This window comes from Entamoeba histolytica, genomic scaffold, assembly GCF_000208925.1.
Source record: "Entamoeba histolytica HM-1:IMSS scf_1104750516383 genomic scaffold, whole genome shotgun sequence".
Taxonomy (NCBI): domain Eukaryota; phylum Evosea; order Mastigamoebida; family Endamoebidae; genus Entamoeba; species Entamoeba histolytica.
Genome location: NW_001914914.1, coordinates 43,440 through 65,101, shown reverse-complemented (window position 1 = coordinate 65,101; position 21,662 = coordinate 43,440). Strand labels below are relative to the sequence as shown.

General features: G+C 27.0%; 10 protein-coding genes across 10 annotated transcripts; 4 read left to right on the top strand and 6 right to left on the bottom strand.

Annotated features, from left to right (window-relative positions):
• Positions 1–172: 172 nt before the first annotated feature.
• EHI_008760 (uncharacterized protein) lies at positions 173–2,768 on the bottom strand (the record flags this gene model as incomplete). The annotated part of the gene is made up of 2 exons (XM_647884.1): positions 173–328; positions 381–2,768. The coding sequence occupies 2 exons, from the start codon at positions 2,766–2,768 to the stop codon at positions 173–175; spliced, it is 2,544 nt and encodes an 847-aa protein (XP_652976.1).
• Positions 2,769–3,082: 314 nt separating this feature from the next.
• On the bottom strand, positions 3,083–5,190 carry EHI_008750 (uncharacterized protein; the record flags this gene model as incomplete). The annotated part of the gene is made up of 2 exons (XM_647883.1): positions 3,083–4,989; positions 5,040–5,190. The coding sequence occupies 2 exons, from the start codon at positions 5,188–5,190 to the stop codon at positions 3,083–3,085; spliced, it is 2,058 nt and encodes a 685-aa protein (XP_652975.1).
• Positions 5,191–6,573: 1,383 nt separating this feature from the next.
• EHI_008740 (uncharacterized protein) lies at positions 6,574–7,554 on the top strand (the record flags this gene model as incomplete). Its single annotated transcript, XM_647882.1, has 1 exon — positions 6,574–7,554. The coding sequence occupies one exon, from the start codon at positions 6,574–6,576 to the stop codon at positions 7,552–7,554; it is 981 nt and encodes a 326-aa protein (XP_652974.1).
• Positions 7,555–7,654: 100 nt separating this feature from the next.
• On the top strand, positions 7,655–9,837 carry EHI_008730 (Sec23 protein, putative; the record flags this gene model as incomplete). Its single annotated transcript, XM_647881.2, has 1 exon — positions 7,655–9,837. The coding sequence occupies one exon, from the start codon at positions 7,655–7,657 to the stop codon at positions 9,818–9,820; it is 2,166 nt and encodes a 721-aa protein (XP_652973.1). The 3' UTR covers positions 9,821–9,837.
• Positions 9,838–10,494: 657 nt separating this feature from the next.
• EHI_008720 (uncharacterized protein) lies at positions 10,495–11,136 on the bottom strand (the record flags this gene model as incomplete). Its single annotated transcript, XM_647880.1, has 1 exon — positions 10,495–11,136. The coding sequence occupies one exon, from the start codon at positions 11,134–11,136 to the stop codon at positions 10,495–10,497; it is 642 nt and encodes a 213-aa protein (XP_652972.1).
• Positions 11,137–11,316: 180 nt separating this feature from the next.
• EHI_008710 (TPR repeat protein) lies at positions 11,317–14,070 on the top strand (the record flags this gene model as incomplete). Its single annotated transcript, XM_647879.1, has 1 exon — positions 11,317–14,070. The coding sequence occupies one exon, from the start codon at positions 11,317–11,319 to the stop codon at positions 14,068–14,070; it is 2,754 nt and encodes a 917-aa protein (XP_652971.1).
• A 471-nt stretch (positions 14,071–14,541) lies between these two features.
• On the top strand, positions 14,542–15,288 carry EHI_008700 (uncharacterized protein; the record flags this gene model as incomplete). Its single annotated transcript, XM_647461.1, has 1 exon — positions 14,542–15,288. One exon carries the CDS (start codon positions 14,542–14,544, stop codon positions 15,286–15,288), a length of 747 nt encoding a protein of 248 aa, XP_652553.1.
• A 67-nt stretch (positions 15,289–15,355) lies between these two features.
• EHI_008690 (uncharacterized protein) lies at positions 15,356–16,695 on the bottom strand (the record flags this gene model as incomplete). Its single annotated transcript, XM_647460.2, has 2 exons — positions 15,356–16,209; positions 16,374–16,695. The coding sequence occupies 2 exons, from the start codon at positions 16,693–16,695 to the stop codon at positions 15,356–15,358; spliced, it is 1,176 nt and encodes a 391-aa protein (XP_652552.2).
• Positions 16,696–16,834: 139 nt separating this feature from the next.
• Positions 16,835–19,163, bottom strand: EHI_008680 (ubiquitin carboxyl-terminal hydrolase family protein; the record flags this gene model as incomplete). The annotated part of the gene is made up of 2 exons (XM_647459.2): positions 16,835–17,029; positions 17,082–19,163. 2 exons carry the CDS (start codon positions 19,161–19,163, stop codon positions 16,835–16,837), a joined length of 2,277 nt encoding a protein of 758 aa, XP_652551.2.
• A 118-nt stretch (positions 19,164–19,281) lies between these two features.
• EHI_008670 (uncharacterized protein) lies at positions 19,282–21,537 on the bottom strand (the record flags this gene model as incomplete). The annotated part of the gene is made up of 1 exon (XM_647458.1): positions 19,282–21,537. One exon carries the CDS (start codon positions 21,535–21,537, stop codon positions 19,282–19,284), a length of 2,256 nt encoding a protein of 751 aa, XP_652550.1.
• Positions 21,538–21,662: the final 125 nt, after the last annotated feature.

Here is a 21,662-nt window from a genome sequence, read left to right as displayed (position 1 = left end):
CAGAATTTTTTAAACAGTGAATTAATGTGATTATATACTTAATTTATTGCCATTTTTTTGATAATATCAATGAGGCAATTTATTATTTATTTGATTAAAGAAATTAATGAATTACTAAAAAAAAATAAAAGAAGGAATTGATGTAGAAAAGTTATTTCTTATCACAAACAGTCTAAGCATCATCAATAAAAGAACCTTCAGTTTCATTAAGTTGGGCTTCTTCATCAATAGTTTGCATTGAAGGATCAAATGATTCTCCTGGCTTAGCTAATGAAGGAGGTTTTTTAGTTTGTTTAGCCCAATTCAAATCTCTAAGATCTATTAAGTCCTATGTAGAAATTAGTTTTATGTTATTTATTTATTGTAAAATAAAAACAAACCATTAACATGAATTTTGTTCTATTACAAATACCTTGTGGATGACTCAATGTATATTCAATAGTTTCAAATACTTCATCCATCATAAATGAAATATCACTTGAAGAATCCCAAACTTCACCAATAATTCTAAGTAAAAGATTTAAATATTCAAACGATTGGTCTGTGCAGTCTTTAAGTAATTCTCTAATAACAGTTATCATAAAGTAAGAAGGTACAAATCCTCTAAGATTTAAATGTCCTATAAATCGAATAATAGCTGAAAAACGAATATGTGATTGAGAAAGAATACGTTGAATAACTTCAGGAGACAATGAATTTGATTTTGAAAGTAAATATGATTCTGATATATTTCTTACATTAAATTCAATATTTAATAAATTTAATAATGTTTGTGTAAAATTTGAAGAAATAAATATTGATAATGAAACACATAAATCAGCATAAAATGGAATATATTTTAAATCACGTGATGCTTTATTTACAATTGTTTTTGCAAGATATGTAATTACACATGAATTAGAATAATCAATTGTTAATAAATCAGTAACAACCCCTGCAAATGTCATTTCACTTAATTTATTTAAGGTTGAAGTAATAAAATGTTTAATTTTATCATCTGGTTCATAATCACCTTGTTCTGGTTTTGGATTATCTATTGGAGTTCTACTTGATATTAATTGTAATTCAGCAGTAGGTATTTTCTTAGGTAATGGTTTACTTTGTGAATAACTGAAATAACAGCATACTGTTGGTGATGAATCAAGAATAGAATATGTTGATGCCACTCGATGTTCTGTTGCCATAACCAATAATTCTTTTGATCCCATTGCATGTAATTGATTATATTCTGAAATAAAAGATTGGTCTTCATTAAATTCCATTTCCATATCAATAATTTTATCTTCAACTTCTTCTGTACCAAATTCTTCATTTCTAAATAATGAATGAACTTTAATTGGTGCTTTAATCTTTTTATTCATTGGGAAGAATAGTTTAACAACACCTCCATCAATATATGTAAAACTAGGAGTTGATTGGCTTGATCCTAAATCAAGAATATCTAATGTTTCTTCCATATTTTCATATTCAATTTCCATTTTAGTTAATGATAATTTACGTGCTACAATAGCAGAGTATAATCCCCAAATTCCTCTTTCTAAATCACTTAATCTGTTTGGCCCAACAAGATCAAAATATCTATTACATGTATTAAGACACCATGCTGAATATAAATTTAATAATTCTCCACAAAAAATATAATGTGTTTTAAATTTTTCACTCATATAAAGTGTTGTTGTTCTTGACTGAGTAGCAAATACTACATCAGTAGTTAACTCAAAGGGAATAAATTGAGTTATTACAACATCAGTAATTGATTCAGTTTTTGAAGGGGTTAATTCTTCAATGAAATTAATAGCACTTTTAAAGTCTTCATGTGTTGGATTACTAAAATATTGATTATTTAATTGAAAAATAGAACAACTTGTTGTAGTTGATTGAACAGTATAAACATTAAGTCCTGATAATGAATTCCTTGTTTCACAAAGAATTAATAATCCGATAAGATACGCTTTACACCATTGTAATTCTTCTTTTTGTAAAGTTAAATCAATAACAATACTTAAATATTTTTCTCTAAATTCACTCAATCCTTTTGTAATATTCATCTGTAAGAAGAGACCATTATTATATTGTGCAATAAAATCACCTGTCATATCTGTATAAATATATGTATTCATATCTTTCTTTTTTAATAACTCAAGATCAGTTTGAGGTGATAATTTAAATCTATGTAATGTTGTTTTATATAATTGATCAGTTTTTACTGATGTAAAAGAAGAAATCATTGGTAATGTAAATTTAATATTTCCAACTTTCTCCTTACTATATATTACCATTTCCATCTCAAAAAAACGAGTATCTCTCATAAGGTCTCTTCCTAATGAATAAAAAGTTAATGAATTTGATGGTAATTGTACTAATGGATGATCAATAGTATAAGATAATGTGATACTACTATAAGCATCATATCCAGCAATCTCTCCTGTTAATAAGAAAATTGGAGTAAGATTCTTTGTATTTTTTTTTCTAATTAATTGCATATGTGTTGGTGATAGACTCTTAACATTTTCTAATGATGTTGCATAACAACTAGGATGTACATCACTTTTTTCTAAATAATTAACATTAACGTCTGACATAATTCCATTGAGAGATGGCACTATAATAACAAATGCCAAATCTGATGGTGCAATTTTTTGGTCAGGAGAAAACATTGAATGAAGTGTCATTTTAACATTTGTTTTAGCTGTTTGTGTAATACAGTTAATCTCAGCCTTGACGTCAATTTTATCTACATACAACGGAAATTCGCAGCACAGAGTCATCTTATAAAAAATGAATTAATAGTCCTTTTCTCTTCTTTTTTTTTTTCTATTGGTTTTTTTTTATTTTTTATTAATTTTTTTTTTATTGCTAACTCCATTAGACAAGAGATTCTTCCTACATCCCCTTCATGAAACTTATTTTATATCAAACAGAGAATATACTAATATAACTCTTTAAGTAATTTAGTTTTTTAATAAAAATTTACCAACGAATATTTCTGGAGATTTTTATTTTTGATTATTAATCTATCTTAAAAATATGATTTAATTAAAAAGACATGAGTATTAAAACGAAAAAAAAGTTTTTTTTTCAACTAAACCATTTCTTCATTTAATAATGAGACTACTTCACTATTATTAATTTCTTTAAAGAATGTATCATTATTTTGCATTTCATCATATGTAGTTTGAAGAGCCATAACCAATTCATCTAAACTCCAACGTTCTTCAACATTCTTTAAACAATTATTAATAATAATTTTTAATTCATCTTTGAGGTTCTCACGGATTTTTGGTTTTTCACCATCTTTGATACGTTCAAATAGGTCAAATTTGTTAGTAATTGTTCCATATGGTTTTTCTTTATTAATAATTTCATTTAGTACAATGCCATAACTATAAACATCTGTTTTTTCTGTTAATTCTTGAGATAGTACTTGCTCTGGAGACATATAACATTCTTCTCCTTCAGTTAATTCTCTTACAAGTAATTTAACTCCATCAACAATACAAAAAGCCTTAGGACAAATATTTCCATGATAATGCCTTTCATTTTTTTCATCATATTCTTTTAATTTAATAGCACATTGCAATAATACTAATAGTTTTTCTTTGTCAGTTCCTGTAACCATATTCAATGGAGTTTCTACATCCCATATTGTTTGTTGAGGGGGTGATGGTAATACAAATGTATGGCTTCTATGAAGAGAAGTACCTGCCTTTACTGTTTCAATTAATAAAGAAGGTTCACTTTCATGTGTTGAAACATCAATAGAGAGTGATTGTTCAGGTGTTAATGAAAAATTAGAAGGAGTAACATTTCCATTAGGAATAACTGTAATTACTACTTGTTGTTGAGAGAGTGAAGTATTAATTAAATTTATTTGTATTGGATTAGAGTAATTATCAGGGACAGTAACAGAAAGTGGGAATGAAGGAGGAAGATGAGGGGCAGGTGTAGCAATATAATCAATAAAAAGAAAAGCAGCAACAAAACTAGTTAATGAAACAATAGTAGTAACAATAATTCTTAATATATCATTTGCAAAAGATAATTTTCCTTCATTTTCATAACATTTATGATTGAAATAAGACCATCCACTTGGACAATAACCATAAGAATCGCAACCATCATAAATATAATTATATGGAGATAATTTAGAGTTAATAGGAATTAATGCACCCATATAATAATTCTTTCTTGTAAGATAAAATGAATTTCCATTAAATGTATTAGTTGTTGCATTTAATGTTAATACTTGTTCAAAACGAGGAGTTTTAGTAGTAAGTAAATTATCAAAAATCATAACACAACCACCTTTATTATTATTTAATGTTGGAATACCAATAATAACAAGATTTCCCATTGAATTTATAAAATTAAATGATGAAGATTTATAATGAGTTAAAGATTTAGTATTATAAAATGCAATATCGTTTTTAATAAATTCATGTTGATATTGATCTTTTAAAGAAAATATAGAAATTGAATTTAAGTCAGTAACAGCAACAAATAATGTATCAAAAATAGTCATATGAATAGGATCAGTTAAATATGTTTCACTTTTATCTTTAGTAACTTTTGGAGAACCAATATATGTAAGATTATTACTTTCTATTTTAAATACATTAATAGAACCATCATTATATTTTGTTGCTAATGTTGTTCCTCCACTTATAAGTTGAATTCCACAATTAACTGAATAAATTAAATTTTGAGTAAATTTATTAGTAAATGAGATTATTTTATTATTTGTAGAACATGCAAAAAGTAATTGATGATTAGTAGAAAATGTTGCTGGTGATGTTATTGAAATATCTAATTTTTTAGATGAATATTTTAATGTTGAATGAATAACAGAATAAACTGTATTATGAATAATAATATTACTCTGTTCATTCCAAGGAATTAACAATAAATTAGTAAAGGGAGTTTTATGATCAATAATGACTTGATGATTTATTCCATCTTTTTCTAATCTAAAAACAAATTGAGTTTTGTCTAATTGTGTTAGTAGTAAATAAATAAAAAAGGTTGTTTTAAAAACAAACTCCCTCCAATAGATGAAACAATAATCCTTCTAAATTGTTTTTCTGAAATTGCTAGAATAAGTTCTTGATTTGAATCATATGATATATCAGTTAATGTAGCACTACTCAAATAAATAAATAATAGTAAAAAAACTAATTTGTTCTTTTCCATAAAAAATAACTTTTTAAGTTCTTTTTATTCAAATAAGAAAATTTCAATTTTTTTTTTAAATTATGAAAATTAATCTTTATTATCTTTTTCTATGTAAATTTTTTAATTTAAAAATTAAAATAAAAATTCGTTTTAATTCAGTGTTAATAATTTAATCTTATTCTTCAAAAATATTTCTATACTTTTATTAGATAATTACTTCTATAACACTTCAGTTAAATATATATTAGTTCTTATCCTAATGAATATTAACTTCTTTTTATAACAATTTTTAACAAATACAATTTCTTATTTAAAAAAAAAGTATAATATTATATAATCAAAAAAGAAAAGATATTTTATTAATTAAAAAGTTTTTTTTTGTAAATAATATTTTTTTCAATAACTAGGATAAAATTATGTTTTGTAATGTAAAAATTTAATTCTTTTTTAAAAGTCATCTGTTAAATTTATCAAAAATAGAATCATTCAATTATAGACATTTATTATAATATTTTAAAAATCATTACAAATAATATTTAATATGAATACTTTTCATATTAACTACCTCTTCTCACAATTTTTTTTTAAATAAATATAATTTTTCCTTTTCAAATATCTTATATTTCTTTTTTGTATTTTAGAACAATTTTATGAATTTATTGAAAGAAAATCTTTTTTTAATAAAAACAATATTTTTTGTTTAATACTTCTTCAATGAAATATTCTATAAGACTTATTATTAGTGAATTGTAATTTCTTAAGTCAGTTTCATATTTATAATTAAGACATAAACCCAACAATTATTTGAAATCCTTTGAGAAATACTAATAATTCACTTATTATAATTTTCTTTAATGTTTTAGTCATATTCACTAACTGAAAACAAATCAGTAACTTATAATTTAAACATATTTACATATTAAAAAAAAGAATAAAAGAATATTAAGAAAGATTCTAAATAATTCATTTAAAATAGATCGGATTTTTATTGAAATTTAATTCTCATGAGTTAAACAATAGGAAAATAGAATTAAAAAGAAAAACATGTATTTCCATTGCAAACTAGAAGAAATATAAAACTAATAATATTTTTTACAAGAATTTAATTATTAAAAACAAGATAAGACATATTAGTTTTTACTAAAAAAAGTAAATTAATGAAATTAATGAATATTGAAAAGAAAAACAAACCCCCAAAAGACTCAAACCAGAAAAAGTTAATAAATAATCAATGAAGTTTTTTTTGAATCTAATGGTGATTAAAAGCAAAAATTCAAACTGTTCTATAAAGGTTTATTCATATTTAGAACCCTATGATAGTGAATATAATTAACGATAATGAGAATATAAATTTAATCAATTATTTAGTCATCTTTAAAGTATCAAAAGATTTAATTATTTATGAGTAACATTACTATTAACACAATTAATAATTACGGTATAATTTCTATTCATAAAAATACTTCTTCTCAACAAGACAATTTAGATACTAAAACCCAACGCCTTATTATACCTCAAAAACTTTCTGGTCTCCAAAGCTCAGAGAGTGTGTCTAAATCTGCTACACAACCACAAACACCTTGTAATCCTGCTAATTCTTTTCTTGAACCTTATTCAAAGTCATGCTCTTCTCCTGCTGATAATTTGAAGAAAGTCAAAACCGAATCAACAACCCTTAATCCTTCTGTCATTTCATTTTTATCTAAGCACCACAAACAGTCTTCTCTATCTACTACAAAACTAAGAAGACAAACAGTTGATGATACTATCATCAAACAGAAAAGTCCAGGTAAAACTAATCCATCTACTACGTTCACTCCATTGTCTCTTAATCTTTTTCAAGACCCTTTTGAAATTGTAGGATTATCAAAATATGAAACAGTTCTTAAGCAATGGATTCCTTCTATTCAAATGAAATTGATATATGATAGTTCACAACAATTCTTTGATTCAAGAGGTTTTAATGAAAAAGTATGTGGTAGAAAAAATTTATTAATAATAGTTGTAAGTGGTAAATCAATCTTTGGTTCATGGCACTCAAAACAAATTCCTAAAGAAAAGAAGGATGGATTTGTATATGTTAAAAATGATGAAAATCATTTTGTATTTACACTTAGAAATATTTACAATATTAATCCTACTAAATTTCTTCCTAGAGAAGTTAACAAATATAGTAAAAGTTTATGTCTTTCTGGAAGTAAAAGTTCAACCTGTATTGTAGGATGTTATTCATGTTATTTTGTAGAAACATTAGATAATGAATCAACTGTTGATTGGTCATTTTCCAGTACATATCGAGATACTAGTGGAAAAGGACATTTAATATTTACTGGGAAACAAGCATTTACTACTGATCGTTTACTTGCATTCTATAGGGAGTAATTGAATTATTATTTCTTTGGTTTCAATAACAAAGTATTTTATAAGATGGGATACTATAAATAGAAAGAACTTTAACTAAAAAATATTAAATAGAAGGGTGATGAATATTGATGAGGTCGAACAAAGAGATGGAATCCGTTTTACTTGGAATACATGGGTAAGTACTAGCCAAGAAGCTCGAAAGAATCTTCATATTCCTATTGGATGTTTATATTCACCATTATTACCAAAACCTTTAGTTGCAGATAGAGCTCCTATTAAATGTAGTCATTGTGGGGCTGTTATTAATCCTTATTGTTCTGTTGATTATAACAGTAATTTGTGGACTTGCTGTTTCTGTTTAACAAGAAATCAACTTCAATATCAAAATCTCCCAGAACTTCAAGTCACTACATTTGAATATAGAGACGTACAAGAAAATATTAGATATATTCCTACTTACATATTTGTTATTGATACTACCTGTACTGAACATGAACTTGAAGAGTTAAAAACTAATTTAACTACAGTTATTTCACTTCTTCCACCAACAACTAGAATTGGATTAATTACATTTGGTCAATGTGTTACTGTACATAATTTGATGTGTGAAAGTGACTGTCTTATTTCTGTTGCTTTTGCTAACAAAGTTAACTCACCAATTGCTATTCAATGTGGGTTATTACTTTCTCCAAATTCTAATCAATATATTATCCCTATAGAACAATGTGAACTTACTTTTATGTCAATTATTGAATCTCTTCAAGTTGATGGATTTGACGTACCTCAAACTGAAAGACCAAAAAGAGCTACTGGTGCTGCACTTGATATTGCACAAAATATGTTAAAAGCTGTTAATATGTCTGGTCATATTATTGCTTTTGTTGCTGGACCTTGCACAGAAGGACCAGGAAAAATTATTGGAACATCACTTAATGAAACATTAAGATGTCATCAAGATATTGTTAATGAGAATACACCTTATATGGCTGCTGCTAAACAATTCTATGATGGTGTTGCTGATAAACTTATTCAAAATGAATCAGCATGTACTATCCTTGCATGTTCTATGGATCAAACAGGATTAATGGAAATGAGAAAGTTGTATGAAGGAACTGGAGGAATTGCTTATTATTTTGAAGATTATACTCATGAAGCTTTAAGAGAAACTTTATTACGTTTATTTGATGGTCAAGTATGGAAAAGTAACGTTGCTATTGAGGTTCAAACTTGTAAAGAAATGAAGGTCTGTGGTGCATTAGGTCCATTGACTTCAGGAAATAAGAAGACTAGTTCAGTATCACCAACTTCAGTAGCTGTTGGAGGAACTTCATTATGGAAAGCATCTGCTGCATTAAAGAATACATCTTATGCCTTTATATTTGATGTAACTAATCCACAGACTAATCCAAAAAGAACGAATGAGGTAGGATTTATTCAGTTTATTACAACTTATTATGATGAATTAGGTAGAAAATGTACACGGGCTACTACTAGTTCTAGAATGTGGACAAACCCATCTCAAGAAGGATTTGAAAAATTAGCTGCAGGATTTGATCAAGAAGCTGCTACTACTTTAATGGCTCGGTATGCTGCTTATAAAGCAGAAACTGAAGATTCAAGAGAAGCTATAAGATGGCTTGATAGAAGTTTAATTAAAATGTGTCAACGATTTGGTGATTTCAGAAAAGACGATCCAAATTCATTTAAACTATCACCAAATTTCTCTATTTATCCACAATTTATGTTCCATCTTAGAAGAAGTCATTTCTTAAAAGTTTTCAATTGTACTCCTGATGAAACGTCAGTATTTAGAGCAACCTTAAATAGAGAAACAGTTAATAATACATTAACTATGATCCAGCCAACATTAGATAGTTATAAATATGGTCAACAACCAGTGCCTGTATTGTTATCTCTTCAGTCAGTCAAACCTGATGAGATTCTTTTATTAGACACATATTTCTATCTTGTTGTCTTTAGAGGTAATGCTGTTGCAGAATGGATGAAACAAAAATTAGAAGAAAAACCAGAATATGCTGGATTAAAAGATTATTATGCTTTACCAGAAGAAGACGCAAAAGAGTTATCTAAAACAAGAATTCCTGCTCCAAGAATTTATGTTTGTAACCAATATTCTGGAAATCAAAGATTCTTAATGACTATTCTTGACCCTGCTGTAGCTCCAGGACAAAATAAAAATGATCTTGTCTTTACTGAAGATGTTAATCTTGATACTTTCTTAACTCATCTTAGACAACTTGCAGTAAAAGATACTTTGAATTAACTCGGTTCAAACTCTTTATTTTCTGTTTTATCATCTAATTTTGAGACTTTTATCATTTTTATTATAATATCATAAATAATTAATGTAACATAAAACTAGGTAATTGTGTTACTATAATATTAATTTTAATCAATTCTTATTTGTTAAATTTTCTTTTATCACTTTATGAGAATATTATTTGATTTTCTAAACTGTTAATATAATAAATAAAAACAATAATTTATTTGTATTTACTCTTATTTTGTTATATAACTTCCTCTTTTTAAGAAAAAGAGATATATAAAAAAACATATTATAAATAATCTTTTCTAATTATTATTAATATTTGTCATTTGTTATAAATAAAAAATATTGATACAAAGAAAAAGTATGTCTTATTATTATTAAAAGAAAAATAGATTATTTTATTACATTTTATATAAACTAAAATATACGACCCTGTATCGAGAGGCTTTCTAAAAAAGACTCCCCGCTAAAAGTCATATTTCTATGCAACTCTAGATATTGAATGCCCTAAAACATTCGACTTTGGTTGTTGCTATAATATAATGAAAAATATAAGATTCTTTTTCTTTAAATATCTTTTTTTAACCCTATTAAACTATTTTTTAATAATAAAATAAATTATAAATATAAATTAAATTAATAATTGAATTATCTTATAATACTTTTTATTAATATCCATATAGTTCATTCAATCTACTTTTTCCATCTCCTTTTTGATCTACTTTTGGTTTTACATCAGAAACTGTATCTTCTTCAATTTTTCGTTTTGTTTCAAGGATAGGCTCATTTGGTTTCCTCTTAATTCCAACACACCCACGAACTAATTCTTTTATTTTAAGCTGTTTATTAATATTGGAATTAATTTCATCCCATGTTTTGTTTGTTGGTTTAATTTTGTTAATAGCCTCAATTAATCTACGTTCTATTTCTTTTAGTTCATTAACACTTTTCTCATGTTTTAATTGGTGTTCATTCATTTTCATAAATTGGTCTAATTCATCTACCTCTTCTTCCATTTCTTTTTGTTCCTCTTCTATCACATAAATTTCAAATTTAACATCAACTAATCGTTTTATTAAATCTTCAAAAGAACTTAATTCTTCTCCTTTATCCTCTTTTTTTGTTTGGTCATACCACTCATCATCATCACTTTCTATATAATTACCTTCTTCTCTTAATATCCTTTCTTCTTCTTCAAAAACATTTTCTCTAGGTTGTTCGTTTTCTTCAGTTTCATCAGAGTCAAATACATTTGGTTGAACTTCATTTTTGTTTTTGATAAAAATTTTTGTTATTTTTTGTTTTGACATCTTCAAATATTTCTCAGTGAATTTTATAGTTCATTTTTAATTTTCTTAATAAAAATAATAATATAATTATGCAAGGTATTTTCTATTTCTTCAAGAAGCAGGTATTTTCAATAAATTTTTTCAGCATAAATTTTATCTTTAAAATAATACTGATGATGATAGATCTTGAAATAGCCATTTATGTCCACTAATAATAAAAACACTAAAATCAGTAAAATTCTCGACCAAATTGACATTAACCAACTCAAAGTATTAATTGATGAAGTTGGTGTTGTTGTGCTTCAAATTAAAAATTATGGAACTCTCAACATTGGAAATCCAGAATTTGATGAAAGTTCTCATGAAGATTCTGAATCTAGTTATACCACTTCTGAAAGTAGTTCTTCTTATTCAAGTGAGTCTGATGAGTCTTCTTATTCAAGTGAGTCTGATGACGAAGAATTTCCAATTCAACAAGAACAAGAGAAAATTAGTCCATTAAATCCTGTTAATAGTGATAAAACAATTCAGTCACAAAACAAAGGTTCTGATACAAATAATACTACTAAAGAAGAAGAAGAAGTAAACAAAAGTGAAAAGGAAAAAGTAAAGAAACTTGAAGAAGAACAATTAAAAAAAGCACAAGAAGTAATTCAGAAAAAGGTTAATGCTAGTAATAACACACCTAAGAAAGTACTTCGTGTTGAAGAGGTTGATGAGGATGATGATTTTTCAAATAATGAAAGTGAAACTTTAAAGGCTGCTGAATATGTTGCACAAACAAAGCAATTACAAAATGGAACTAATAACCCAGTTATTGATAAAGAATTAGCAATGGGATATTTGTATGTTAACAATAATAGAGTTAAAGAAGCAGTTGACTATTTTACTGTATTCTTAAACAAATATCCTAATGTTGTTGGTGCCTTTTTAGGAAGAGGTACTGCATTTGCAATGTTAAGTAATTTTGAAAAAGCAATCCAAGACTTTACATCTGCTATTAAATATGACCCAAAGTGTGGAGATGCATATAAAAGAAGAGGACAAACCCTTGTTGCTTGTGGAAAGTTATATGAAGGACTTGAAGACTTTAATAAGGCTATTGAATTGTCTAATGGTAAAGATGGTGATTGTTATGCACAGAGAGGAAGCGTTTATCAAATGCTTAAAAACTATGAAAAGGGAAGAGCTGATTTTAGAGAAGCTGTTAGAAAGAACTCAATGGACTTTAATTCTTGGAATCATCTTGGGTTAAATAACAATGCTCTTGGATTAGTTGCTGAGGCAGCTGATGCATATGCACGGGCATTACAAATTAAAGATGATTTTATTGAATGTTATGTAAATTTAGCTCAATTACATAAAGATGCAGGCAATTTCCAACGATCAAAAGATGTTTTCAATAAGTTGTTCAGAATGCAACCAAATCATTCTAATGGACATTATATTTGTGGAGTTCTTTATCAACAATCTGGATATCATTTAGCTGCTATTAAAGAATTTACACTTGCCATTACTAATAGAAATGAACCAGTTTCTGGGATTGCAAAAGATCCAGATAGAATGTGTGAAGCATGGAGATATCGTGGTGTCACTAGGTCTGCTTCTGGACAGTTTAGGTTAGCTGTCAAAGATTTTGAATGTGCCATGGAACTTAAAAGTGATGATACTGCATGGTATATGAAGGAAATTGCATTATACACACATCACCACTTAAACAAACCATTTGAAGAATGGGATTTAGAATCTTTTTATCCTTTCTTTAAAGAAGGATTTTGCAAACATCTTATTCCTGCTGCACTTCATAGATATGAAGAACAACCACCATTTGAAGAAAGTATATCTGACGTTGATGAAAAATCACTTCCAAGTCAAAACGTTATTAATAAAGTTATTATTCCTGCAATGAACATTGGTAAGTATATGCAATATGATTCTCAAGGTTTTGTTCACAACAAGGCACAATATCTTATGGCTGGTATGGCTGCAATAGAAATGGCTAAAAAGATAAGAGATATTCTCCCAGAATGGGTGTTTGGTGGATTGACTGAAGAACAAGCTAAGCCATATATTGGTAAACTTCATTGGAGAGATGTTATGAAAATAGCCGTTAAATGGAGACAAATATCAGAGCCAAATGACCCAGTATATTGGATTGATTTATTGACTCATGAACAATTTGAAGAAGGATTTGGATCACACACACCAATGTTTATTGGACAAACAAGAGTTGTTCGATATTATTGTCAGTATCAACGTGCATTTGAAATTGTAAAGAAATTACTTCCTGAGCAATTGAAGATAAAAGAAGAATGGGTTAAAAAAGTTCAAACAGCTAAAAATATCCAAGATATTCTTGATATAATAAAAAGTGATTTCCATGTCATAACACCTTGCAAATCTTTATACTTTGATGATCCTGACAAACCTGGCACTAAGAGAACATATGAAGGAACTAGATTAGTTGTTGAAATTAAACAACCAGTAGGATATGAATTTGCTATTAAAACACCATGTACTATGCCAAGATGGAAATTATATGACGAGGAATTAACAGAGTGTTGGAAGAATATTGTTAGACTAGTATTAACAAGAAAAGGAAAAAAGGGTGAGGAAGAAGCTTTGTTAAGAGCTATGTTTGATTTCACATTCTATTGGTACAACTTCATGCCATTAAGTCGTGGTACGGCTGCAACAGGTTTTGTGTTTATGTTGGCTATGCTTGCGTCATTAAATTACCAAATTAATAAACACATTCCAAAAGGAATGCAGACTGATTGGGAAGCTATTTTATGTGATGACCCAAAGAAGTTTGAAGATGTAATGATGGGATGGATGAAAGATTCAATAACTCAATTTGACGTTGAGTCTGTTCCAGATTTTAAAAGGGTGTTACCCACTGTAAGAAGTATTATCGAATGCTTCAACTATTGTCCACAAGTTAAATGCGAATAAATGAATATATTTGCTTTTTGGTTAGTCACATTATTAGAGAATATATTTTTTAAACTATTTTAATAATAGATATTAATATCAGAAGAAGGGATATAAGTTTTAGGAATATCCATTAATTCATCTTTATAATTGATTAATTTATAGATCCCGAAATGAAAAACAAGAAAAATGGGATATAAAACATATATAAGAAAAGTTGTTATTCAAAGAAGTTCAAATACAAAAAGAAATGGGATAAGAAAGAAGGAGAAAGAATAGAGAAGAAAAGAAAAGAAAAGAAGTTGAAAAGAGGTGCAGAAGAAAAAATACAAGAGTCTTAATCCATCTATTTAATGAATAATGATCAAGTGTGAACATAAAATCAAGAAAAAAGAAAAAAAGTGACCAATGAGAAAGAAGATAAAAAGATAAAAATAGTTGAGGGAACAAATAAAAGGAGATCGGAACTAGAGAAGAAGAAGGATAATAAATATGGGAGAAGTAGTCAAAAGAACGGAACGAAGTGAGATTCTAAAAGAAAGGAAAAGGAGTAGTCGAAATGATGAGACGATCAATTTTGATGCTATGATATATTTATTAGTTAAAGAAGGATATGAAGTAATTGTTAAAAGGTCAAAAAAGACAAGTAAAACAATTAAAATGCTTCTTCCAGAAAGTATTAGTAAAAATGGAAATGTTCTGAAAGTTCAAGATATTTGTTTACTTTCAAACACTCTTTTAAACACACTTGGATATACAAGAATAGACTCTGAAAGAATTAAAGAAATGACAAAGAAACAAGCGAAACGTACACAAGAAGCACAAATAAATAATGGAGTTATTTCATTACTTGTTAATGAAGGATATACATTTTCTGAGAAGAAAGTTAAAACAGCACATTTGACTGAAAGACTCATTAGAATTACAAGTGTTTGTAAAGATGGTGAAATATTTGGAAGAGATGAATTAATTGAAATGGGGAAATTAACTCTTCGTCTTATGGAGCAACATCAAACTGATACTCTTATTCAATTTAATCAAAACACATTATTTAATTCACCATCTTCTTTCCTTTCTTTTACTAATCTTCCACTATCATCCTCAAATGTGATTCTACCACCAACACAACCTATAAACTTAAATTATCTCCATGACATTCCTTATTTCAATCTATTAAATTATGACTATTCTTATGACAACACTGATCTTATCCCTTTCTATTCTTTTCTTCCTTTTTAATTTTATTTGTTTTTTCTTTCTTTATCTTTATTAAAAACTAATAAGAAGATACTACTTAAAAACAAAATCAGATATAATTTATTTTTTTATTGATGATTGGTATTTTTTCTTTACAAGATATCAATGGATAAGAAGGTTCTTGTAATATTAATATTTCTGGAACTTGCTTTGCGTTGTCATTGATAACAAACATATTCTTTTCGTCTTGAAACTCTAAGTGTTGAAACTTCTTTTCTTCATTTTCTAAGGGTAATAAATTTAATTCTACTATTTCTTCTTTATTTTCAATTACAACATTGTCATGGAACCTTATTGGTACTGAGTCAGTTTCCTTTTTATTTGCAGTTAAATTACTAAGGTTTATTTTTATTTTTTCTATTCCACTTTGAAATCTTTTTTCATCTTTTTCTTCATTAGTAAATATTGGTGGTTTTAATTGTGCCAATTCTATTAGAGTATTTTCTTTGCCAAGGTTGTTTAATCCATCATCAATCCCAGTTACATCTTTTTCATTAGAAAGAATACATTCTGTGTGTAAAGTATTTTCTTCAAGAACTTCTTCAATTTCTTTTTTATTTGGATCTTTCTTTCGTTTTCCATTATTTTTTCTATTGTAACTTCTTCTTTTTCTTTTTTCATGAACAAAGATTTCGTCTGTGTCTTCATTAATTTTTGGTACTTCTATCTTCTTTTTTTGAGGTTTTTCTTTTTTACGTTTATTCTTTTGTTTTGGTTGTTCTTTTTCTTTGATTGTTTCTATTAAAACTTCTTCTGTTTCACTTGCAACTTCTGTAATTGTATCATCATCAACATTATTTTCATTTTTATCTTCATTTTCTTTTGTAAAATTGTCTTTCCTATCTGATTGAACATTTGAAGTGGTTGGAAATATATGTTTAGGTTGACTTGTAAGTAATTCTCCTAAAAATGTGAGTGAGTTTTTATTTTTAATTTTTGACGGAATATATTTAAAAATAAAAACTATTTAATTGTATTAAGATAAAATATCATTTTCCAACTATTAACCAAGAAAAGATGGTTAAAACCAAAGAGAGTAAGTTATAGACAAAAGTTAAATAACAAACTTTGTGTTAATTTAGGTAATTCAGGTGTAATTCCTAATCTATCATTTACTGATGGCAATGGTTGAATAAAAAAGTCAATTGGTTGATATTCTTGTTGTTCAAATAATGAAGGAAGTGGATATCCACAACACTTTGGAATAATATCTAAATAAGACATTTGTTTTGTTAATAAATACCTTTCTTGTTGCATCATATTATATCTTTCTTGTTCTCTTCTCAATTGCAAAGACTGTTCATAAAATCCTTCTGCACTTGTTGAATATCTATTAGAGAATGGCTTTGCAAATGGATGAGGCGGTAGTTTTCCTTTTCCTGTTTCCATTACAAATTTCTAGTTCTCAATCCAATTTTTGAACCTCAAATATTTTAATAAAAATAATCTCTGTTTTGACTTTTCATTCTAACAAAAACGAAAGAAAGGAATAATAATGAAGTCCTATTTAATTGAAACAATATTTTATTTAAATATCACGAAAAGACTGTTGTGTAGCAAAAAACAAATCAAAACTTAGTGATAAGGAATCTTCTATGTACTTTTTATTTGATTCATACCTCTTTATTAATTTATTGAAATATTCAGAAGAAAGTGGGGTTTGACATAAAACTTCTAACACCCCATCTACAAGGCATGAAATTTTTTTCCATGAACCAGATGACTAAATTAATTAATAACTTATTCTTCTATATTAAAAGAATTAATAAACAAACATCTATGAGTATAGCTAAGTAATTATATTTTATTGTGTCTGAGGCTGTTCCAAAATAACGTTTCATAATCATTATGTGATATTTGATTGACAATGGATAACAATCAATACAAGAAAAAAGAGTCATTATTAATTTTCTTGTTATATCTATTATCGGTGAAGAGTATTGAGTATTATTAAGGTCATACAACATTAAAGATATCATATCATGGAATATTGCTAATTCAGAATAATGTCTTTGTAAAGGCATTGAGGATGAAATAAAATCATTAATTTTACTAAGGTCTAATTCTATTTTATAACCATCAATGCAAGATAATACATCAACTACTCTCTGATATAAATTAGGTAATACTGAAGGTAGTTTGTCTGGAAATGTTGAAACAACTAACCATATTATTTGTTGAATATATAAATTTTTAGGTTCTTCTATTGAGATTAATGAAAAAAGAGATTCTTTTCCCTCTCCAGTCATAATGTATTTTCGTGTTAATTTTAATGATTGAATCTCTTCATCAAATAATTTTGATTTCATTGCAACTGTTTCTGAAAGAATTATTCGAGATGAGTCTGAAGGAGGTATTTTATCAATTATAGTTGAATATTTATTTATAAAACTTCTTTGTTCTTCCTCAGATAAAAATGAAATACCTTCTAGACACCTTTTTAATATTTGTTCAAAAAGAGGAGAATCTATTATATACTTCTTTATCATTTGATTAAAACAATAACTCCTTTGAGGCGATGGTGGTATCATTTCTGTATTTTTAGTATATAGAAGGATTGAAGCATTCCAATCACCCACAATCCCTCCGCAACACATTTTCTTTACTTGATCCTTACTAATAACATTAACAACTTTATCATTAAACCAATACCAATTATTGTCATAACCTAATGCAACTGTAGTGTAATGTCCATACATATAACTTCCTCTATGAATAACTGCACCAATAAAATGAAAACCAAACATTTCTGTTTCTATTTCAATGAAATCATCATTCTTTTTAAGTTCAGAAGTAACTCTGTTAATTGAAATTAAAAAATCATTTGTTGTTTTACTAAAAAATTTAACTTGATGTGGTCCTTTTATATGACATTCATCACATTCTAATATCATATCATCAACAGTCCCATAATATTTATTTACACTTTCAGTAATACTCTTTTCTGTTCCTACACTCAATGAATATGCATCTTCTGTTTTTTCCCTCTCTTTTTGACAATTTAAACATTTCATTTTAGTTGTTGTTTTAACTAGAAATGGGCATTGTTGTGTTTGAGTTTTATAAACATCCAAAACGTCATTGATAAATAGAGAGGCATCGTTTTGTTCACCAATAATAATATTATGACCACAAACATTTTCAATAATCTCTTTATTCAATACCAAATAACTCTGTTGTTCATTTAATTTCTTAAATATAGACCCAAGTAACGTAGATGAAGATAGTACATTTTTCCTAAATGAACTACACATATAAAGTAATTGAAGACTAGCATTGACATAACAAGTATTTCCAATGTTTTCCAATCCTATAAAAGGAACATTTTGATTTATAAATTCAATTGAGTCAATATTTGATGGTATTTCTATGGAATGAACTAATAACTTATTCCACTCCCATAATGGAAACATAATAAGAATACTTACATATACCTTTCTTACCTCATCAATAGAAACGCAATTTTGATTAAATCCATACATCATCTCAAATATTTCTTTGTTTCTTTTTTGGAATACTTCAACCACTTCTTTATCTACCTTACAGTGGAGAAAAAATAGAAGAAGCTCAGCTAGACCAAATAATGAACTGTCATAAACATTTACCTGTGAGTAAATAAAAATTTTTTGAAATAAAACTACTTCAATTTTACCAATAAATGGATATGAAGAAATGACTTGTTTATTAACTTGACGGATATGTTCTAATAACATTGGTACATACTCACTTTTAAACTGATTGGTATCAATTAAATTAACTAAAGAATTTAACATAGGCCAAACTCTTTCTGTTTCAGAAAGAGTTTGAAAATATTCATTTTCTTTGTTTCTTTGATCTATCGTATCTGTAAGAGACATAATGTACTAATTTTTTAGTTGATTTAATTTCAAGTTCTTAAAGAAGATTAGATTATTTCTTACCTTTTGATTCAAAAACTTAAAAGAAAACCAAAATAACAATTTGTTTTTACCACAATCAATGTTCACACAACATAACCATATCTAAATAAAGGTCATATTTTTGTAATAGATGCAAATGTTTCGGAAGAATAGACCATCTCTCTTGTTTCAATACATCACTGTTAAGGAAAGACAATCCATGAAAAATTTTCATCATTGTAGATAATTCTTTTTCATTAGAATCATACAAATGAATTGAATATCCACCAACACTACACCCTTTTCCAATTAATGAAGGAAGAATAGTATAATAAGTTGCTCTTCCTTCTCCCTTTATTTCAATTGGGGGATCTAATTCATCATTAATTTTATAAAAACCTTTATTGTTGTCTAATAGTTGATATTCTTCTTCTGAAACTAATACACTACCATATACATTACAACAACTAATAAAAATAGAGTCTATTAAATCTTTATACTGTTGTAGAGCAGACTCTTTTAAATCAAACATTAATTTCATTTCATCATTATCATATTCTCCAACTTTAGTAAATGTTATTTCCCAATGACTTTTTGTTGTTTGTTGAATAAAACATATCCACCTATCCCACATTTCTTGAATTGAAGTATCAAATCCCATTTCTTGTAATTCCCCAGTATAACTAATTAATGAACTTATAATTCCACATGGTTTAACTTTATATCCAATCATTATTTTATTAAAAAACACATTGTCATATTGTGGTGAAATAATAAATAATGGTTCATTTAGTAAATTACCATTTTGAGTAAAATCAGGTAATGCCTGTGCAGCAGAATTTGGATATTGAGTAGGTTGGTATCTTCTATAAGATGAATAAAGTGAAAAACAAACTCTGATTGAGGTTTCTCTTAAACTATCTTTTAAAATTGATTTAAGGGAAATAAAAATTATGTTATCTCCATAATGATTACAATCTCCCTCATTTAAACGACATTTTAATGTAATGATTTTACACATAATTTCTTCTTCATTACTGTCTTTAGGATCATATAACACAATAATCTTTTTATCTATTTCCTGAGAATGATTTTTAATAACTTCAAGCATTTCTAATTCATCAAATATATTTGATACAATAATATTCTCACTGTATTTTATTAATCTACCTAAATTGAAATTTTTATAATCAAACTCTAACTCTTTGATAATAGTATGAACAATTTCTTGGTCAATACCTTCCTGTGTTATAAACAAATAATTTATTTCTTTTTGATATGAAAACGGTGCAAATTCATAATCTTCCCATAAACTTAATACATTCCATGATGTTTCTAATGTTAGCTCAACAGATTTGTTCATATGATTTCTCATTGCACCAAGAATAATTTTTGGTACTTCTAAAGGAACTGGAGTTTGTTGTGATGAAATTGGGTTAATAAATGGATTTGGTGGAATAAAAAATTCATTTAACAATTGTGAAACAAGAGTTCTTTCGACAGGATCTAACACATCATTAGGAATAGTCAATTTACCACTATCTAATCCGTCCATAATTACTTGAACTGTTCTAAGCATTTCTAATGAATCACATAAACTTTTAATAATATTATTTGATCCAAAGTCATAAGAATAATTATTTAATTGATATGTAACCGTTGAAATAAATGAAGGAACATTAATACCTCTAAAATATTTTCTAAAAGACTCAAGAATTAAATAATCAGTGATATATATGAATGTATCATTCTTTTTCGGTGTTTCTTTAATTACAATCTCTTCATGTTGTACTTTCTTATGGTGTAAACTATGTAATCTAACTTTTCGTGGTAAGTATGATTTTTGCGGTGGAATTAAGAATTGAGGTGGATAAGGAAGACATGAAGGTTTTAAAGGTATAATAGGATAACCCTTTGGTGCTTCTATTTTACTTTTTTGATGAGAGTATGGAAATTCAATTCTTTGTCTAGAAGTTGAAGACTTTAACTCAGAAACTTTTTTTTCAATACAATTAACTAATGGAAGTGGAGAACGAGTTCTTGATAAATTTGAAGCAGATGAATCAATATTTATTATTCCTGAGAAAAAACATCCTAAACATTCAGTCGGTTTTGTTTCACAAAATGTTGAATGAGTTAATTGAGGAAGTTTTCTTAATGACTCTGATAATCGTGTAACATTAACCTTAGAATGTGGTAAATTTACTTCAAGAATAGAAGTTGGTGTTCTATATGATATTAATTTTCCAATAACATTATCTTCTAATGAGAGAACTATTGAATCTATCTCATTACTACTAACAATATCTAAAGGTTTAGGTAAAAGAGTGTTGTGTTGATTAAGTGGTTCCATAACAATTAATTTCTAAGTTCTTCTTCTTGAAAAAGAAATTAAAAAAGTCGTTTCTTAATTATTACTCAGTAGAAAAATTCAAAACTAAATATCAAAAAAGAAGACTCCAACGCTTCAAATAAAAT